This window comes from Helianthus annuus, chromosome 1 (genome assembly GCF_002127325.2).
Source record: "Helianthus annuus cultivar XRQ/B chromosome 1, HanXRQr2.0-SUNRISE, whole genome shotgun sequence".
Classification (NCBI taxonomy): Eukaryota; Viridiplantae; Streptophyta; class Magnoliopsida; order Asterales; family Asteraceae; genus Helianthus; species Helianthus annuus.
The window spans coordinates 42844639-42860317 of record NC_035433.2 but is presented as its reverse complement, the minus strand read 5'-3'; the positions used below and the strand labels follow the sequence as shown (position 1 = coordinate 42860317).

The 15679-nt window shown below is 40.6% G+C and overlaps 1 protein-coding gene and 1 pseudogene across 2 annotated transcripts; one reads left to right on the top strand and one right to left on the bottom strand.

Moving 5' to 3' along the window:
• Nucleotides 1-4088: 4088 nt before the first annotated feature.
• Nucleotides 4089-8227, bottom strand: LOC118479613 (leucine-rich repeat extensin-like protein 3). 2 transcript variants are annotated; one of them, XM_035974225.1, is made up of 2 exons: nucleotides 7972-8227; nucleotides 4089-5645 (listed from the first exon to the last, which is right to left on the bottom strand). In XM_035974225.1, exons 1-2 carry the CDS (start codon nucleotides 8099-8101, stop codon nucleotides 4441-4443), a joined length of 1335 nt encoding a protein of 444 aa, XP_035830118.1. In that variant the 5' UTR covers nucleotides 8102-8227; the 3' UTR covers nucleotides 4089-4440. The 2 variants fall into 2 exon arrangements, with proteins under 2 accessions (XP_035830118.1, XP_035830120.1); XM_035974227.1 differs by lacking the exon at nucleotides 7972-8227 and adding an exon at nucleotides 6160-6195.
• A 5950-nt stretch (nucleotides 8228-14177) lies between these two features.
• The window catches only part of LOC110895366, a 41001-nt pseudogene continuing 39499 nt past the window's right edge, over nucleotides 14178-15679 (top strand).

Here is a 15679-nt window from a genome sequence, read left to right as displayed (position 1 = left end):
ATCAGCTCCAGGATGAACGGAGTATTTAGAACTGTGGGCTTCCTGGAGGATAACCTCACGAAGTCCCCCATAAATTGGAACCCATATTCGTCCATTCAATCTTAAAATTCCGTCCTTGCTAAGAGTTAACTGCTCCTCAGTTACTCCTAACTTTTCATTAGGATAGTTAGCTTCCAACACAGCTTCCTTCTGTGCAGCTAACAATTTTCCCATCAAATTATTCTTTATCTCCATGCGCTTGGCATTGATTCGGATAGGTTTCATCCTTTCCTTTCGACTCAAGGCATCAGCGACTACATTCGCCTTGCCGGGATGGTACTTGATTTCACAATCATAGTCATTCAAGGTCTCTATCCAACGGCGTTGCCTCATGTTTAATTCTTTCTGATTAAACAGGTGCTGGAGGCTCTTGTGATCAGAATAGATCACAAACTTGATTCCATAAAGATAATGCCTCCACAGTTTTAGTGCGAGCACAACGGCACCCAATTCCAAGTCATGGGTGGTGTAATTCTTTTCGTGCACCCTTAACTGTCGTGATGCATAGGCAATAACCTTGCCCTTCTGCATAAGCACACACCCCATGCTGGTGTGTGAAGCATCGCAGTAAACTACGAATTCTTCGGTGCCTTCAGGTAGTGTAAGCACAGGAGCGTTGCTCAACTTTTGTTTCAAAACATCGAAGGACTCTTGCTGCTTAGGGCCCCAAACGAACTTTACTTTCTTCTTGGTCAAGGAAGTTAGAGGTGCAGCAATCCTTGAAAAATTTTCAATGAAACGCCTGTAATATCCTGCTAATCCCAGGAAGCTACGAATCTCCGTAGGCGTCTTTGGCTCTTGCCAATTCATAACAGCTTCTACTTTAGCGGGATCCACTTGGATACCACGCTCACTGACCACATGTCCAAGAAATTGGACCTCTCGAAGCCAAAATTCACATTTGGAGAATTTGGCATAGAGCTTCTCTTGGTGTAAAAGTTTGAGAATACATCGAAGGTGTTTCTCATGGTCAGCTTGGTTCTTAGAATAGATAAGAATGTCGTCGATGAAAACGATGACAAATTTATCCAAGTATGGCTTGCAGACGCGATTCATGAGATCCATGAACACGGCTGGTGCATTAGTGAGCCCAAAAGGCATCACCAGGAACTCGTAGTGACCGTAACGAGTCCTAAATGCAGTCTTGTGAACGTCTTCATCTTTTACCTTCAACTGATGGTAGCCTGACCTCAAATCAATCTTCGAAAAGTAACTTGCCCCTTGAAGCTGATCGAACAAATCGTCGATTCTGGGCAGAGGATACCTATTCTTGATCGTGACTTTATTAAGCTCGCGATAGTCGATGCACAGACGCATCAACCCATCCTTCTTCTTGACAAACAAGATTGGCGCTCCCCAAGGAGATGAACTAGGTCTAATGAAGCCTTTAGCCAGCAATTCATCTAGCTGCGTCCGCAACTCCTTCATTTCTGTGGGTGCCAATCTGTATGGTGCTCTTGCAATAGGTGCCGCTCCGGGAATGATGTCGATCCTGAATTCGACTTGTCTATCTGGTGGTAGACTAGGTAGATCTTCAGGAAACACTTCTGGGTATTCAGAAATGACAGGGATGTCTTCTATCTTTGGTTTAGGTTCATCAATAATCACTTGTGCCATGTAAATGACACACCCCTTCCCCAAACACTTGGAAGCCTTGAGCATAGTCACTTGCTCAGGTAGTCCATACTGGGTGTCTCCCCGAATGGTGAGTGATTCACCAGACGGAGTCTTTATCACTATTTGTTTCATGTTACAGACGATTTGGGTCTGGTTATGAGATAACCAGTCCATACCCAGAACTATGTCAAAACCAGCCAACTTAAAGGGAAGTAGAGACAGAGGAAAAGAATGGTTCTTAATGGATATAACACATCCATCTAACACAGTAGAGACGGTTTCTAGGGTACCATCTGCTAACTCTACCTCATAGTTTGCGTCTAAGGTTTTGACGGGTAAATTCAACAATTTACAAAACTTATGATCTACGAAAGACTTATCTGCGCCTGAATCAAAAAGTATTCTTGCAAAGACATCATTTACAAGGAAAGTACCTGTTATGACATTATCGTCCTACACAGCCTCTTTCGCGTCCATTCTGAAGACTCTGGCATTAGTCTTCTTAGCCTCCTCAGGCTTCTTGTTGTACTTTGGGCAGTTGGTCTTGATGTGCCCGTTTTCATTGCAACGGTAGCACGTTGCGTCTTTTATCTTTTTGCAATCCAGGGTTTTGTGATCCGTGGACTTGCAAATTCCACAAGCAAAGGGTTTTGACTGAGTCTGAGAGTTTGACTCCAGTCTGCACCTTCCATAGTGCTGCTTCTTGCAAATTTTACACTTGGGCTTTTCACCAGAATTATGCCCATCCTTCCTCGACTCCGATCCTTTCTTGCTGTCACCGCTCCCACGGTGCTTCTTGTTCGACTTCCGCGAACCATCATCTTCACGCTCCCTTTTCTTGGTCTCCTTATTCCTCAGCGATCTCTGCCTGACCAGATCCAGAGTGAGGGATAAGGAAATGTCAGCTACAGACCTGAAGGTAGCTGGCCGAGAAGCTTTTACGCTTGCCTTGATTTCCGGGGCTAAACCCCCGATAAAGAGAGCGATTCTTTTTGGCTCCGGGGTTACCAGGTAAGGAACCAACCGGGATAGCGTATTGAAGCTTGTCAGGTAAGCTTGACAGTCTAGGTTCGTCATCACCAATGATAGAAAGTCAGATTCTATCTTCTCTACCTCATGTTGAGGGCAGTAGTTATCCTTGATTAGGGCGACAAATTGATCCCATGACATATTATACAATGGGATTTTTCCGGTGGCCTCAATCAGAGATCTCCACCATGCTAACGCTTCACCCTTGAAGGATTGTGATACAAACTTAACTACATCCCTTTCAACGCACCCGCTGATATCTACCACTGTGTCCATCTCGTCCAGCCAAGTCATACAGTCGACGGCCCCCTTTTCCCCAGTAAAATCCCTGGGCTTGCAAGACACGAAGTACTTATAGGTGCAACCTTTGTTACGGGGTTCTTGATGCAGTACTAATTGTTGAGATGGGACACTCTGATGGTTGGTGGACTGACGGTCATCACCATCTTTCTTGGGTCCATCCTTTTTGGGAGGAGGCTTGCTATGAGCCTCAGAATATGTCTTGGGCTTTGAATGTGGTGCAGAGTGGGTCCTACTTCGAGTACCACTGTATTCTTCATATTGCCTTTCCAAAGCCTGTGTAACAGCGCCGTCTATTATCGCTTTTAATTCAGCACCAGTTAAAGTAATCTGGCCGTTCTCATTTTGCTCCACTGGATGGCTATTTATTTCATTTGAGTCAGCCATTTGAATTGAACTGCTGTAGAAAACAAGGACAATATTTTATTTGGGAGTTTTTAAGGAATTACCCCTTAGGGTAACTCGTTAACCATGGTAATCAGAGACCATGCTTGGTTAACTTATTAATAGTATTAATTTAGGATTTCAATTAAAATTTATCCTAATTATAAACAATAACAATATATATTAGCACATAAGGCTTAGTCACATGGACAATTTGAATTATAAGCTATGATTTCAGAGAATCAAGACTTTTAAAGTTTGAACCAAGTTCATTACCCTCATCAGACAGGGAGTCATAGCTACCTCTGCCTTATGGCTCATATGGAAGTGAGCTGGGCCCGTAGGCATCATATTACCACGTATGGTAAAATATGACCATCTTAGTTGATGATCTCAACCCATGATTCAGAGATCATATAATTGGGTTTGGAATCTTTTAGAGAATCCTTACACTTATAAGAATGACATGTGACTTTAACAAATCACTTCTGCCAGGAGTGTTAACATGTTTTAAGATGTTAACTGGGATTTGAATCTTTTAAACGTCTTACCATCTTGGCCCGGGCTTATATTTGACACGAGGCTAGGTTTCATACTTTAAGACTCTTAATTACATAATTATATAGGCAGATTAATTTAAAAGGAATGATCTTAATTTATTTCATTTATAAATTATTTATGCGCAAAATGGCAACATGAAATTCATAAAACAAACATTCCATTAATTATACACAGGTTACATGTTGCCCTAAACGGGTCTTTCCAAACAACCATTACCCACGTAGGGGTTTTAAACAGGTACTTGCCCATGCAGGGGCTTTAAGTAAGCAAACTAGTCCACGCAGGGACCTTAAACATCATACCCACGCAGGGGTTTAATTAGCACACGTACCCACGCAGGGGTTTAATAACAAAAACGTACCCACGCAGGGGTTTATTAACAAAACTTACCCACGCAGGGGTTTATTAACAAAACATACCCACGCAGGGGTTTATTAACAAAGCATGCCCACGCAGGGGTTTATACTACAAGACTGGCCCACGCAGGGGCTCAACAATACTTGGAAGGATTCAGTGGTCCTTCTTGCTCTTTCCTTTGATCAAGCTTGTCAATCCTTGGAAGAATGTTTGTCGCTCCCTTCGCTCCCTGTGAAATTCTCGCTCTACATAGTCCAACCTTTTCAAAATTTCTTCACGCTCAGGCGGAGAGATCCTTGGCGGTTGCGATTGTGTCCGTATAATAGGTCTTGCAGGTATCTGGTATCCATGAGTTGGGTACCCTACTCCCCATGGGTCTCCATATGGTCCTTGGGTGTTATAGTTAGCCGCCACCACGTACGGATCGGCTTCGGCGTAGTTGTAGTTGGTGTGCACTGGCTGCTCAAACGGGTTATACGCCATGGAACCCGTGTATGCCGGAATTGGGTTATCAAAACCCATAGGCGGTGGTTGTGGTGCAACTGGGCGTGAAGGCCCACCCATTTGTGGATCTTCTTGATGTGGCGGGTAGTGGCTGCCACTTGATTGGAGCGGAGAACTAAAATGAAAGTCTCCTGTTCGCACAGATATGCGCGCTCCGGTTCTCCTACGCCTTGGTGGTTGCGGGGGTGCCGGTTGAACTGGTGGTGGAGGAGGTGGTGGCGTGACTGCCACGAACCTTGGATCCTCAGAGGGATCTTGTTGCTGTTGTTGCTGCTGTTGAGGTGATGCATGGTGAGGAGGCGTAAAGTACCATTCGTGCCTGGTAAACATAGCTTGAAAGCTATCTGGTCCAACATAGGGTGATCCGTGGAAGGAAGACCCATCCGAGATCTCTATCGGGTGGTTTGGTGTGCCACTGGCAGGCTCGACAGGGTCCGTATCCTCATCCATGTCGTCCGCATGATCTCCAGAGAAATGATCTTCTGGACCTAATGGGTTAAAATTTCCTGGTTCTTGCAGGAAGTTTGCCGGGTTAAACCGGCCCCTAAAAACTGGTGTAGGGTCACCGAAGGAGTTGTGCGATAAGGATCGCTGTAATGGTATGTATGAAGGTTGAGGGTTGTGGGGCTCATAATCTGGTTGTGGCCCATAAGGGTTAGGAGGTGTTGAACTGTGTGAGACCGACCGTCTAGTGGGCTCAAAAAGGTTCCTCCGGTTCTGCTGGGGATCGTCGCTCTCCATGGTAGATGGGGCTCGCGCATTCGAGGGTCCAGCTTCATTATTGTTGGGGGCGGTGATTGGCCCCTTGCCTCTTCCTCTTCTCCTGAAGAATCTTGGCGGCATTTTGTTAATTCCTGTCAATATGGCATGAGATAACAAAACAAAACATAGGCAAAATAAAGATAATGCGAATAAAGTGGGATTTGTCCTATGTTGTAGGTCTAGACTCGAAGTTTAGAATTGTGCAATTGTGTAACTGAGATTAAACACAAAAAGGCTAGTGTTTAATTCACTCAGTGTTGGCTCTGATACCAACCTGTCACACCCCGATTTCCACGTGTCACCTGTGGGCCCGGTGGGGGAGTATCGTGACGTGGTTGGCAACGTAATAGTCAAACAACACAAGACTGACGGGTGTACGCCTACACCCCGTGCTCAGGTCGTGGCCATCTCGTAAGATGATGCCAAGGATATCCGGGACATGGTCATTAACCCCCCAAAGGCTGTAAAGTAAACAAGACTGTTTAAACGAGCTGATCAAATTATTCAACTACCCACTTTAACGGTGGAGATTTGATGCCCGATCAAACGGTATGCTATATACCGTAACCCAAGCCCGTATAGGGAAAATAAGTTAAAAGTATTTACCTGATGCAAGTATTAATCACAATAAGCAAGATGCACGTAGCTTTTACTGGTTCTCCTAATCTGGAACGAAGGTTTATAATAACCTATTAGAATGCTAACGGGTCTTTTATTGAGCTTAAGCTTAGACCGGCTAGTTTCAAGATACGGTTCGTACGCACGATTAAGCGAAGACCGGACAGAATGTGATTCAGACCCGACAAGTTTGAAGACTTGTTTAATAGGGGTTTATTATTCACTTTCTGGATTTTGAGATAAAACCGTTAAGGTTCGACCCGTTTCGGCCAATTTATGTAAACTTGTTGCATAAACCGAACCGAACGCGAAATAAGCGTAACGGGTATCTGTAAGAGCCATATACAGGTTTCCTAGGTTAATATGCTTCAAATATGTTGTAACATCAGTAGGATGTCTTTCATTATGTCCGAGACGAATTTAAACACAAACTATGCCCTGTAAGGGTAGTTTGGTCATTTTAAAGGTTGTAAAAGAGTTTAGATGTTTAACTGAGTTACGGGTCTGATGTAAACAGCAAACATACTCAATTTGATGAGTTATAACAGTAGGTTAAAGTATATATATGTGAAATATCATTTTTAACCAAACTATGCCCCGTAGGGGTATTTTGGTAATTTCACATAAGCCGAAAAGCTCAAAACTGAAGTCTGAGTTTATCCACCTTTGCTTACTGTTAAAATATTATAATTTGCCTCTTATATCAGTAGGTATCAACCCGGGTATGTCCAATATGATTTTAAAACATACTATGCGTTAAAAACGCTAATTAAGGCGATTAAGGCCATTTCCGGGTTCGATACTAAATCTGATATTTTTATTTTTCCAGAAGGCTTAAAATAATTTATTTATCATATGTGATCAGTAGTAAAAGTTTGGAGTCGTTTAGATATGTAAAACTCATTTTATGGCCCGTAAGGGCAAAACCGACAATTACCGGATTAAGCCTGCGACTATGAGTTATGCTCATCCTAAAATTGATTAAAAATCTTTAAAATTCCCAAAATAATAAATTACATCAGTGGGTACTAAGTTTGATACCAAAAAGTAGGCTTAACTAGGCTATACGCTAATTACGCCGTTTTATTAACATAAAGCATTAGTTTTGCGATAATGAGCATACCTCTTATTCTACAAGTCAAAATGATGTCAAACTTTGCATACAAGTTTATATATCAGTATTTAAGGTTTCTACACTCTTACATTTTCATAAATCACGTTTTAAGGTGATAAGGGCATAATGGTCAACATATGAGCGATTAACGGAAACATGCATATTAATTGGGTGATCAACGAAACAAGTACAGAGGCTTATACTATCACGTAACCCAACCCTAATGAAGCATTAAGGCATTTCTAATTCCATCTAACTCGGGTCAGAACTGAAGTCAACGTAGAAGTCATAGTTTCGTGACTTTCGGTTCCGAACCGGTTTAAAACTGGGAGTTGTCGAGTCTGACGAGTTTATACATGACCGTACACTTATTACCAAGTTATATTAAGTTTAAAACAGGTTACACGCATCACGTATTGCTAATTGTGCATAAAATCGTAATTTACATAACTGTTGACTTTTTCGGTCAACGTTTGACTCGACAAACGACCTATTTAGGTCTGGAATCAGTACGTGCCCTTATAAGGGTTTAATACCCATATAATTACCTACTTAACTGTATTTTTAAATCGAGATACAACTGAGCTATCATTAATTAAACTTGAAGTCAAACCGTAGTTACGACGGTTTGACTTTTAGCTAAATATCTAAGCTATAATTAATTAGAGAAGGATTAGCAAGCTTACTAGTGTTTAATAGACGTTTAGGAAGGCTTGTGATCTGCTTGGAAGCTCCACAATTGATCAGAATTGAGTTGAGAATGGAATGATCAAAGAGTTGCAACTTATGAGGTTTATATAGTGTCCAAGGCACCATGATTCATTGACAACCAGGTCTACAACTCTCCACAACTGATATACACATGTTACTAGTGTTTAGGGGGTGCCTAGGGGTCGTCCACAAGTGAGAAGAACCGGCCAAAGTGGTGAAAATCGCGCATAACAGGCTGCTGCCCGTTTCTGGTCGCTAGCAACCTCCATACGGACCGTAAGGTCCTACCCTTGCGGTCCGTAAGCTTGACATCAGGCTTGACATTGGTTGATTTTTGAAGTTTTGAAAGGGCAACCACTTGTGTCGACTTTGGGACTTTATTTTGACAGTTAGGGACCTCCCAAAATGCCTTTTTACAGTCCCATACCCTACCATTTTCACTTGTTCCCTTTGAATCATTTATAAAGTACCGAAATTTAAGGGTTATCATGCTTTATCTTCGTAGAATTCCATTCTTGTGCATGAATTCAATTATTGTGGGCATTTACCGGGCTATATCAATTGTTGATAATAAGCATTAGGGTCTTGGGATTTATATGAGGTCGTTCAGAGGTAAAATTAACATGACGCCATCTTTAAATCCTACCAAAACATTTTTATTAAATCCGGGTTTACAACGCATTCATGATACGTGTCGTTATTATATTGAACCCGAATTTTTGAGGTGTTACAAAAAAGAGGCAAAACTGAGCTGAACTCTGCGTCAGAAGCAGTCCAATCTTCATTTTGGCTTATCCTGAGCTAGAAAATGAGTTTCGGGGCTTATAATATATGCATTTGGGGTAGCTCGACGAGACGAATCAAAATATAAGGTTTTGAAAGTCCAGAAATTGTCGCATTATCTGCTGCACACTGGCTGATTGGTAAAAACGGGATTTTTTAGAGAAAAATTGAATTTTGAAAAAGGGGGAGTTACACTTTGTTATTCCTTCAATTCCCATTCACTGGAAAAAAACCATTTTTTCCATCATCTTCAATCATTCTCCATAAAATCTTCAAACCCTAACCTCCACCACTCCTCAAGGCTCAAGGTCATGGCTCCGTGTTCGTGTTCGTCGACCGGTGATCGCGTCCACCCAACCATGAGCGGCTAGTCTCTTCGATTTCACCCCGGTGTAGATGTTGTAAGATTTTCTAGGGTTTATGCATTTGTATTTTGATTTGATTTTGTGACAAATTGTTTAGTATTTGAACCTTAGATAATTGTCTTGCATTTGTTTCGAATTCGTGAATTGTCGAACGATGATAAAGTTATGACTTTGCGAAATGGTTATGTGCAATTATGCCTTATCTTAGGTTAGGATTTACATGTCTGAGGTAATGAAGTGCATTGTGGTCCGTTGTCTAAGACGTAGATAGCAATTGGCACCTAAGTTTCGTGATAGTAGTCCGTTAATCACTATATGCAATTGAATCAAGTTAAAACATGTAGGAACCCTAGGTCTTGCAATTATCGAACCTGGCGTGATTCGTATTCCTAATTCTTATCTCAACTTTTTAGTTTAGTTTACAATCTTAATTAATCACACATTGTTTTAAGAATAACATCAATTTGTCGGTTCAATCCGATTTATTTTCAAAACCAAACAAACAAATAAAATTAGCATTCTTCATAATCACTTTGTACATTATTTGTAAATAGTCTAGCTAATCGAACGGGTCGTGCGATACTGACCACATGCTCTTCGTGGATACGATACCCGACTTACCCTAGCTACCTAGGTTTAATTGGGTTTTTGACTGATCGGGACGACAAGGTCACGTCAAAATGGCGCCGCTGCCGGGGAGCTAGTGCGCTTAGTATTTCATTACTTGTTCGATTTTAGTGTTAGTTTTCTTGTATTTTTGTGATTTTACTTTGGGTAGTCGAGCTTGTGTGTGCAGGTACATGTTTTGCAGGAATTACTTTTCAATATGAACTGGGTAGATGATGATCCCTGTGAGTGTTGCGGAAGTGGAGAGCATTATTTAGAAGATTGCTCTGTTTTCTACGAAAAAGTTCAAGCCAACAAGGATCGGGAAGACTACCTCAGCGGATTGTATGAATATAGGAGGGCGGATTATGAAGATTTCAATGGTCCATCCTCACACTATCCATATGATAGACCATCACCACCATATTACCAAGAATATTACTATTCGCAGATGGATTACCATTATGAGCAAGAGCAGGGTTACAACAACTATGAACCCGACTTGCTACATTTCCTGAGTTACCAGGAGGAGTATGATGACTATTATCATGACTCCCCTCAGCCGACATACGAGAAGCCTCAAGATTCGTTAAACTCTAAACTCGATATGATTAAGGACATGATGATAGAAATGAAAAAGAAAGACGAGCAGAGAGACAAATCATTTGAGGCTTTCGTTATTCAGGTTGGTCAACTAACCGGGGAGATGGCCCAACTTAGGCGAGACCAAGAGGTTTTGGCTAATGGTACCCTGGTTGATGGTGATGTGGTGGAAGAGGTTATAGATCTTCTGGAGCAAGAAAATGAATGTTTGAACCGAGCGGAAGACATGACACCGCAAGACGAATCGGATCCGAAAGAAGCTCAAAGTCATATCTCTCCTTCTCCTAAACTTATCACTCCAACCAACAAAGTTGGGGATGCGGGTGCGGGTATAAGGATTCGAAGGGTGGCCTTGCAAGACATTGGACAATTCGTCAAGAAACGACCCCAAAGTAGTTTAATACGCATGCCGTGTAAAATAAAAAGAGAATGGATCCGGCATGCCAACTACCGAGCGTATGTTGGAAACTCGGTAGGCAAATGTGCACTTCGACCACCATGAGAGGTAAATCAGGTATAATTGTTGTAGAGTTTGTATTATTATTTGTTTTATTTTATATTTTTTAGTTAAATGAACGTTGTGGGTGTGTTCCCTATATAACCCTCACGAGACCTACTCGTCCTCCCGAGCTATCGGGAGGTTTAAAAGGGCTTGTTGCATAAGCTAAATGCAACCGTGATTCCTACGAAAGTGAGTTAGGTTTGTTGTTATTGTAAATTATTTTTCCACATAAATCAAAGTGAATTAACGTATGACTTGGTAATAATTTCATAAAAGTGGTAGAACTAGGTAGCCAATAAATTTTAATGGTTGTGAGAAGCATGCTTCTACACAAGGATTAATATTTGTAGGTACATTATATTCGTGGGACGACCGCTTTTTTGAAGAGAAGAAGAGCACACGAGAAATGAGCTCAAAAATCAGGTGCATACGTTTTTTTTACTTTTGATTTTTTTTAGTTAGCAAATAAGTGGATTGTAAATTGTATTTTATTTTTCGGGGCGAAATTTTGGGGAGGTTAGCCGTGTCACATCCCTTGTGCGTTTTAAAACTCTAGTTCTTACACATTGAGTACATGTTTACCTCAAGTGTGGGGATGGGGGAGTAGTAAAAGTTTTCGATTTTGACCCGTTCATTTAAACACTACACATTGAGGACAATGTTTACCTCAAGTGTGGGGATGGGGGAAAATTTAAAAAAAATTTGAAAAATGTCTTGTTTCGAAAGCGATCTTAAAGCACAAGTAACTAAGTCAACGAGGGATGTCACAACCCATTTGGTTTTTTGTCATGGTCAAGTTCAAATTAGTAGCATTACGGGTATTTAGCGGGTGATTATTTGGGAATAATTCGCCTAAGAAACTAGTACATCATGCATATCACATATCATCCCCTTTATATATGTGAGGTTTTGAGCCACTTTTACATCATAGAATTACATATTTATGTTTCTTTGTTTGAGTGGACCATTAGTCATGAATTGTAGAACTTGCATCTTTTGATACGTTTGAGACCATAGACCGAATACAAGCACGAGAATGATTAAGGCATTAGGTGAACCTTTTCCTTTAAAACCAATTATTTATCCTTAAACAAATCCCCTAGTCGCCCACTTTGAGGCTAAACCTTTCGTTTGACAATCCGTTTAGCCCATAACCATTAAACCGTTTCTTTTAAACCCGTGTGATGAAAATTCAATTGTAGGATTATTTGTTTGTATAGTTGTGTTTGCAAAAAAAAAAAAAACAAAAAAAAAAAAACAATCGGAAAATGTTGCAAAAAAAAGAGAATAGAAAATCGTTGAGAAAATACAAAAATATGAGTTATTAGTTGTTGAATAAAAGAGCGAAAAAAAATTGTTGCCTCGTAGTTGATGTCTATAGTTAGTTTTGTTTAGAGTAGTTGCTTTGTAATAAAAATCGAATTTTTCATCACCTTAGCAACTTAAAAAAAAAACATTCTATTTCATACCCTTAACCTAGCCCCGTTACATCCCTCCAAAGATCTTTTGACTTGTACTTAGTATTCATGTTCGGTGGTGGAGAATGATTAAGTTGCAAGCCTATGCGGGTACGTGTTCTATTCGGTTTTGAGTGATTACTTTGAAAGTGCTAATACATCATTAAAATTAGCCAACTTGTAAACCGAGTCGAGTGAACATTGTGAGGGATATGTATGAATTGCGAGTTTTAAGGGCGGGTTAATCTTGGATAACCATTTTTACATGATTAATCATTTATTGCTAAATATGTCGGAAATTGTAAAAAGTTTGAACCGTGCATGACAATAGACCTTAACCTTAGTCTCGGGAATGGAGAGTGTGTTTTTCATTCGACCCACGTGAAAGTGAAAAACAGATTTGCTTGAGGACAAGCAAAAGACAAGTGTGGGGATGTGATGGGTTGGTAAAATTCCTTAGCTTAATGGTTTTAATTTCGGTTAATTACACGAAGTTACATTCTAGAATACACTACTTTGATATGGTTTGTGTTTTGCAGGCATTGACGGGTTTAAGGTGCATTTTGGAGAATTACTGAAGCTTTGGGCGGATGCTAGAGATAACATAATTGAAGAAAATGCAAAAAGAGGCAAAACTGAGCTGAACTCTGCGTCAGAAACAGTCTAATCTTCATTTTGGCTTATCCTGAGCTAGAAAATGAGTTTCGGGGCTTATAATATATGCATTTGGGGTAGCTCGACGAGACGAATCAAAATATAAGGTTTTGAAAGTCCAGAAATTGTCGCATTATCTGCTGCACTCTGGCTGATTGGTAAAAACGGGATTTTTTAGAGGAATATTGAATTTTGAAAAAGGGGGAGTTACACTTTGTTATTCCTTCAATTCCCATTCATTGGAAAAAAAACCATTTTTTTCCATCATCTTCAATCATTCTCCATAAAATCTTCAAACCCTAACCTCCACCACTCCTCAAGGCTCAAGGTCATAGCTCCGTGTTCGTGTTCGTCGGCCGGTGATCGCGTCCACCCAACCATGAGCGGCTAGTCTCTTCGGTTTCACCCCGGTGTAGATGTTGTAAGATTTTCTAGGGTTTATGCATTTGTATTTTGATTTGATTTTGTGACAAATTGTTTAGTATTTGAACCTTGGATAATTGTCTTGCATTTATTTTGAATTCGTGAATTGTCGAACGATGATAAAGTTATGACTTTGCGAAATGGTTATGTGCAATTATGCCTTATCTTAGGTTAGGATTTACATGTCCGAGGTAATGAAGTGCATTGTGGTCCGTTGTCTAAGACGTAGATAGCAATTGGCACCTAAGTTTCGTGATAGTAGTCCGTTAATCACTATATGCAATTGAATCAAGTTAAAACATGTAGGAACCCTAGGTCTTGCAATTATCGAACCGGGCGTGATTCGTATTCCTAATTCTTATCTCAACTTTTTAGTTTAGTTTACAATCTTAATTAATCACACATTGTTTTAAGAATAACATCAATTTGTCGGTTCAATCCGATTTATTTTCAAAACCAAACAAACAAATAAAATTAGCATTCTTCATAATCACTTTGTACATTATTTGTAAATAGTCTAGCTAATCGAACGGGTCGTGCGATACTGACCACATGCTCTTCGTGGATACGATACCCGACTTACCCTAGCTACCTAGGTTTAATTGGGTTTTTGACTGATCGGGACGACAAAGTCACGTCAAAATGGCGCCGCTGCCGGGGAGCTAGTGCGCTTAGTATTTCATTACTTGTTCGATTTTAGTGTTAGTTTTCTTGTATTTTTGTGATTTTACTTTGGGTAGTCGAGCTTGTGTGTGCAGGTACATGTTTTGCAGGAATTACTTTTCAATATGAACTGGGTAGATGATGATCCCTGTGAGTGTTGCGGAAGTGGAGAGCATTATTTAGAGGATTGCTCTGTTTTCTACGAAAAAGTTCAAGCCAACAAGGATCGGGAAGACTACCTCAGCGGATTGTATGAATATAGGAGGGCGGATTATGAAGATTTCAATGGTCCATCCTCACACTATCCATATGATAGACCATCACCACCATATTACCAAGAATATTACTATTCGCAGATGGATTACCATTATGAGCAAGAGCAGGGTTACAACAACTATGAACCCGACTTGCCACATTTCCTGAGTTACCAGGAGGAGTATGATGACTATTATCATGACTCCCCTCAGCCGACATACGAGGAGCCTCAAGATTCGTTAAACTCTAAGCTCGATATGATTATGGACATGATGATAGAAATGAAAAAGAAAGACGAGCAGAGAGACAAATCATTTGAGGCTTTGGTTATTCAGGTTGGTCAACTAACCGAGGAGATGGCCCAACTTAGGCGAGACCAAGAGGTTTTGGCTAATGGTACCCTGGTTGATGGTGATGTGGTGGAAGAGGTTATAGATCTTCTGGAGCAAGAAAATGAATGTTTGAACCGAGCGGAAGACATGACATCGTAAGACGAATCGGATCCGAAAGAAGCTCAAAGTCATATCTCTCCTTCTCCTAAACTTATCACTCCAACCAACAAAGTTGGGGATGCGTGTGCGGGTATAAGGATTCGAAGGGTGGCCTTGCAAGACATTGGACAATTCGTCAAGAAACGACCCCAAAGTAGTTTAATACGCATGCCGTGTAAAATAAAAAGAGAATGGATCCGGCATGCCAACTACCGAGCGTATGTTGGAAACTCGGTAGGCAAATGTGCACTTCGACCACCATGAGAGGTAAATCAGGTATAATTGTTGTAGAGTTTGTATTATTATTTGTTTTATTTTATTTTTTTTAGTTAAATGAACGTTGTGGGTGTGTTCCCTATATAACCCTCACGAGACCTACTCGTCCTCTCGAGCTATCGGGAGGTTTAAAAGGGCTTGTTGCATAAGCTAAATGCAACCGTGATTCCTACGAAAGTGAGTTAGGTTTGTTGTTATTGTAAATTATTTTTCCACATAAATCAAAGTGAATTAACTTATGACTTGGTAATAATTTCATAAAAGTGGTAGAACTAGGTAGCCAATAAATTTTAATGGTTGTGAGAAGCATGCTTCTACACAAGGATTAATATTTGTAGGTACATTATGTTCGTGGGACGACCGCTTTTTTGAAGAGAAGAAGAGCACACGAGAAATGAGAAAAATCAGGTGCATACGTTTCTTTTTACTTTTGATTTTTTTTAGTTAGCAAATAAGTGGATTGTAAATTGTATTTTATTTTTCGGGGCGAAATTTTGGGGAGGTTAGCCGTGTCACATCCCTTGTGCGTTTTAAAACTCTAGTTCTTACACATTGAGTACATGTACCTCAAGTGTGGGGATGGGGGAGTAGTAAAAGTTTTCGAT

What these genes read in the sequence shown, in the direction of transcription:
- LOC118479613 (XM_035974225.1), bottom strand. Translation starts at nt 8,101, where the DNA reads ATGGTGCCTTGGACACTATATAAACCTCATAAGTTGCAACTCTTTGAT. An exon ending in TAAACGTCTATTAAACACTA is followed by an intron (nt 5,646 to 7,971) that starts GTAAGCTTGCTA and finishes CCATATTGACAG; the next exon opens with GAATTAACAAAATGCCGCCA.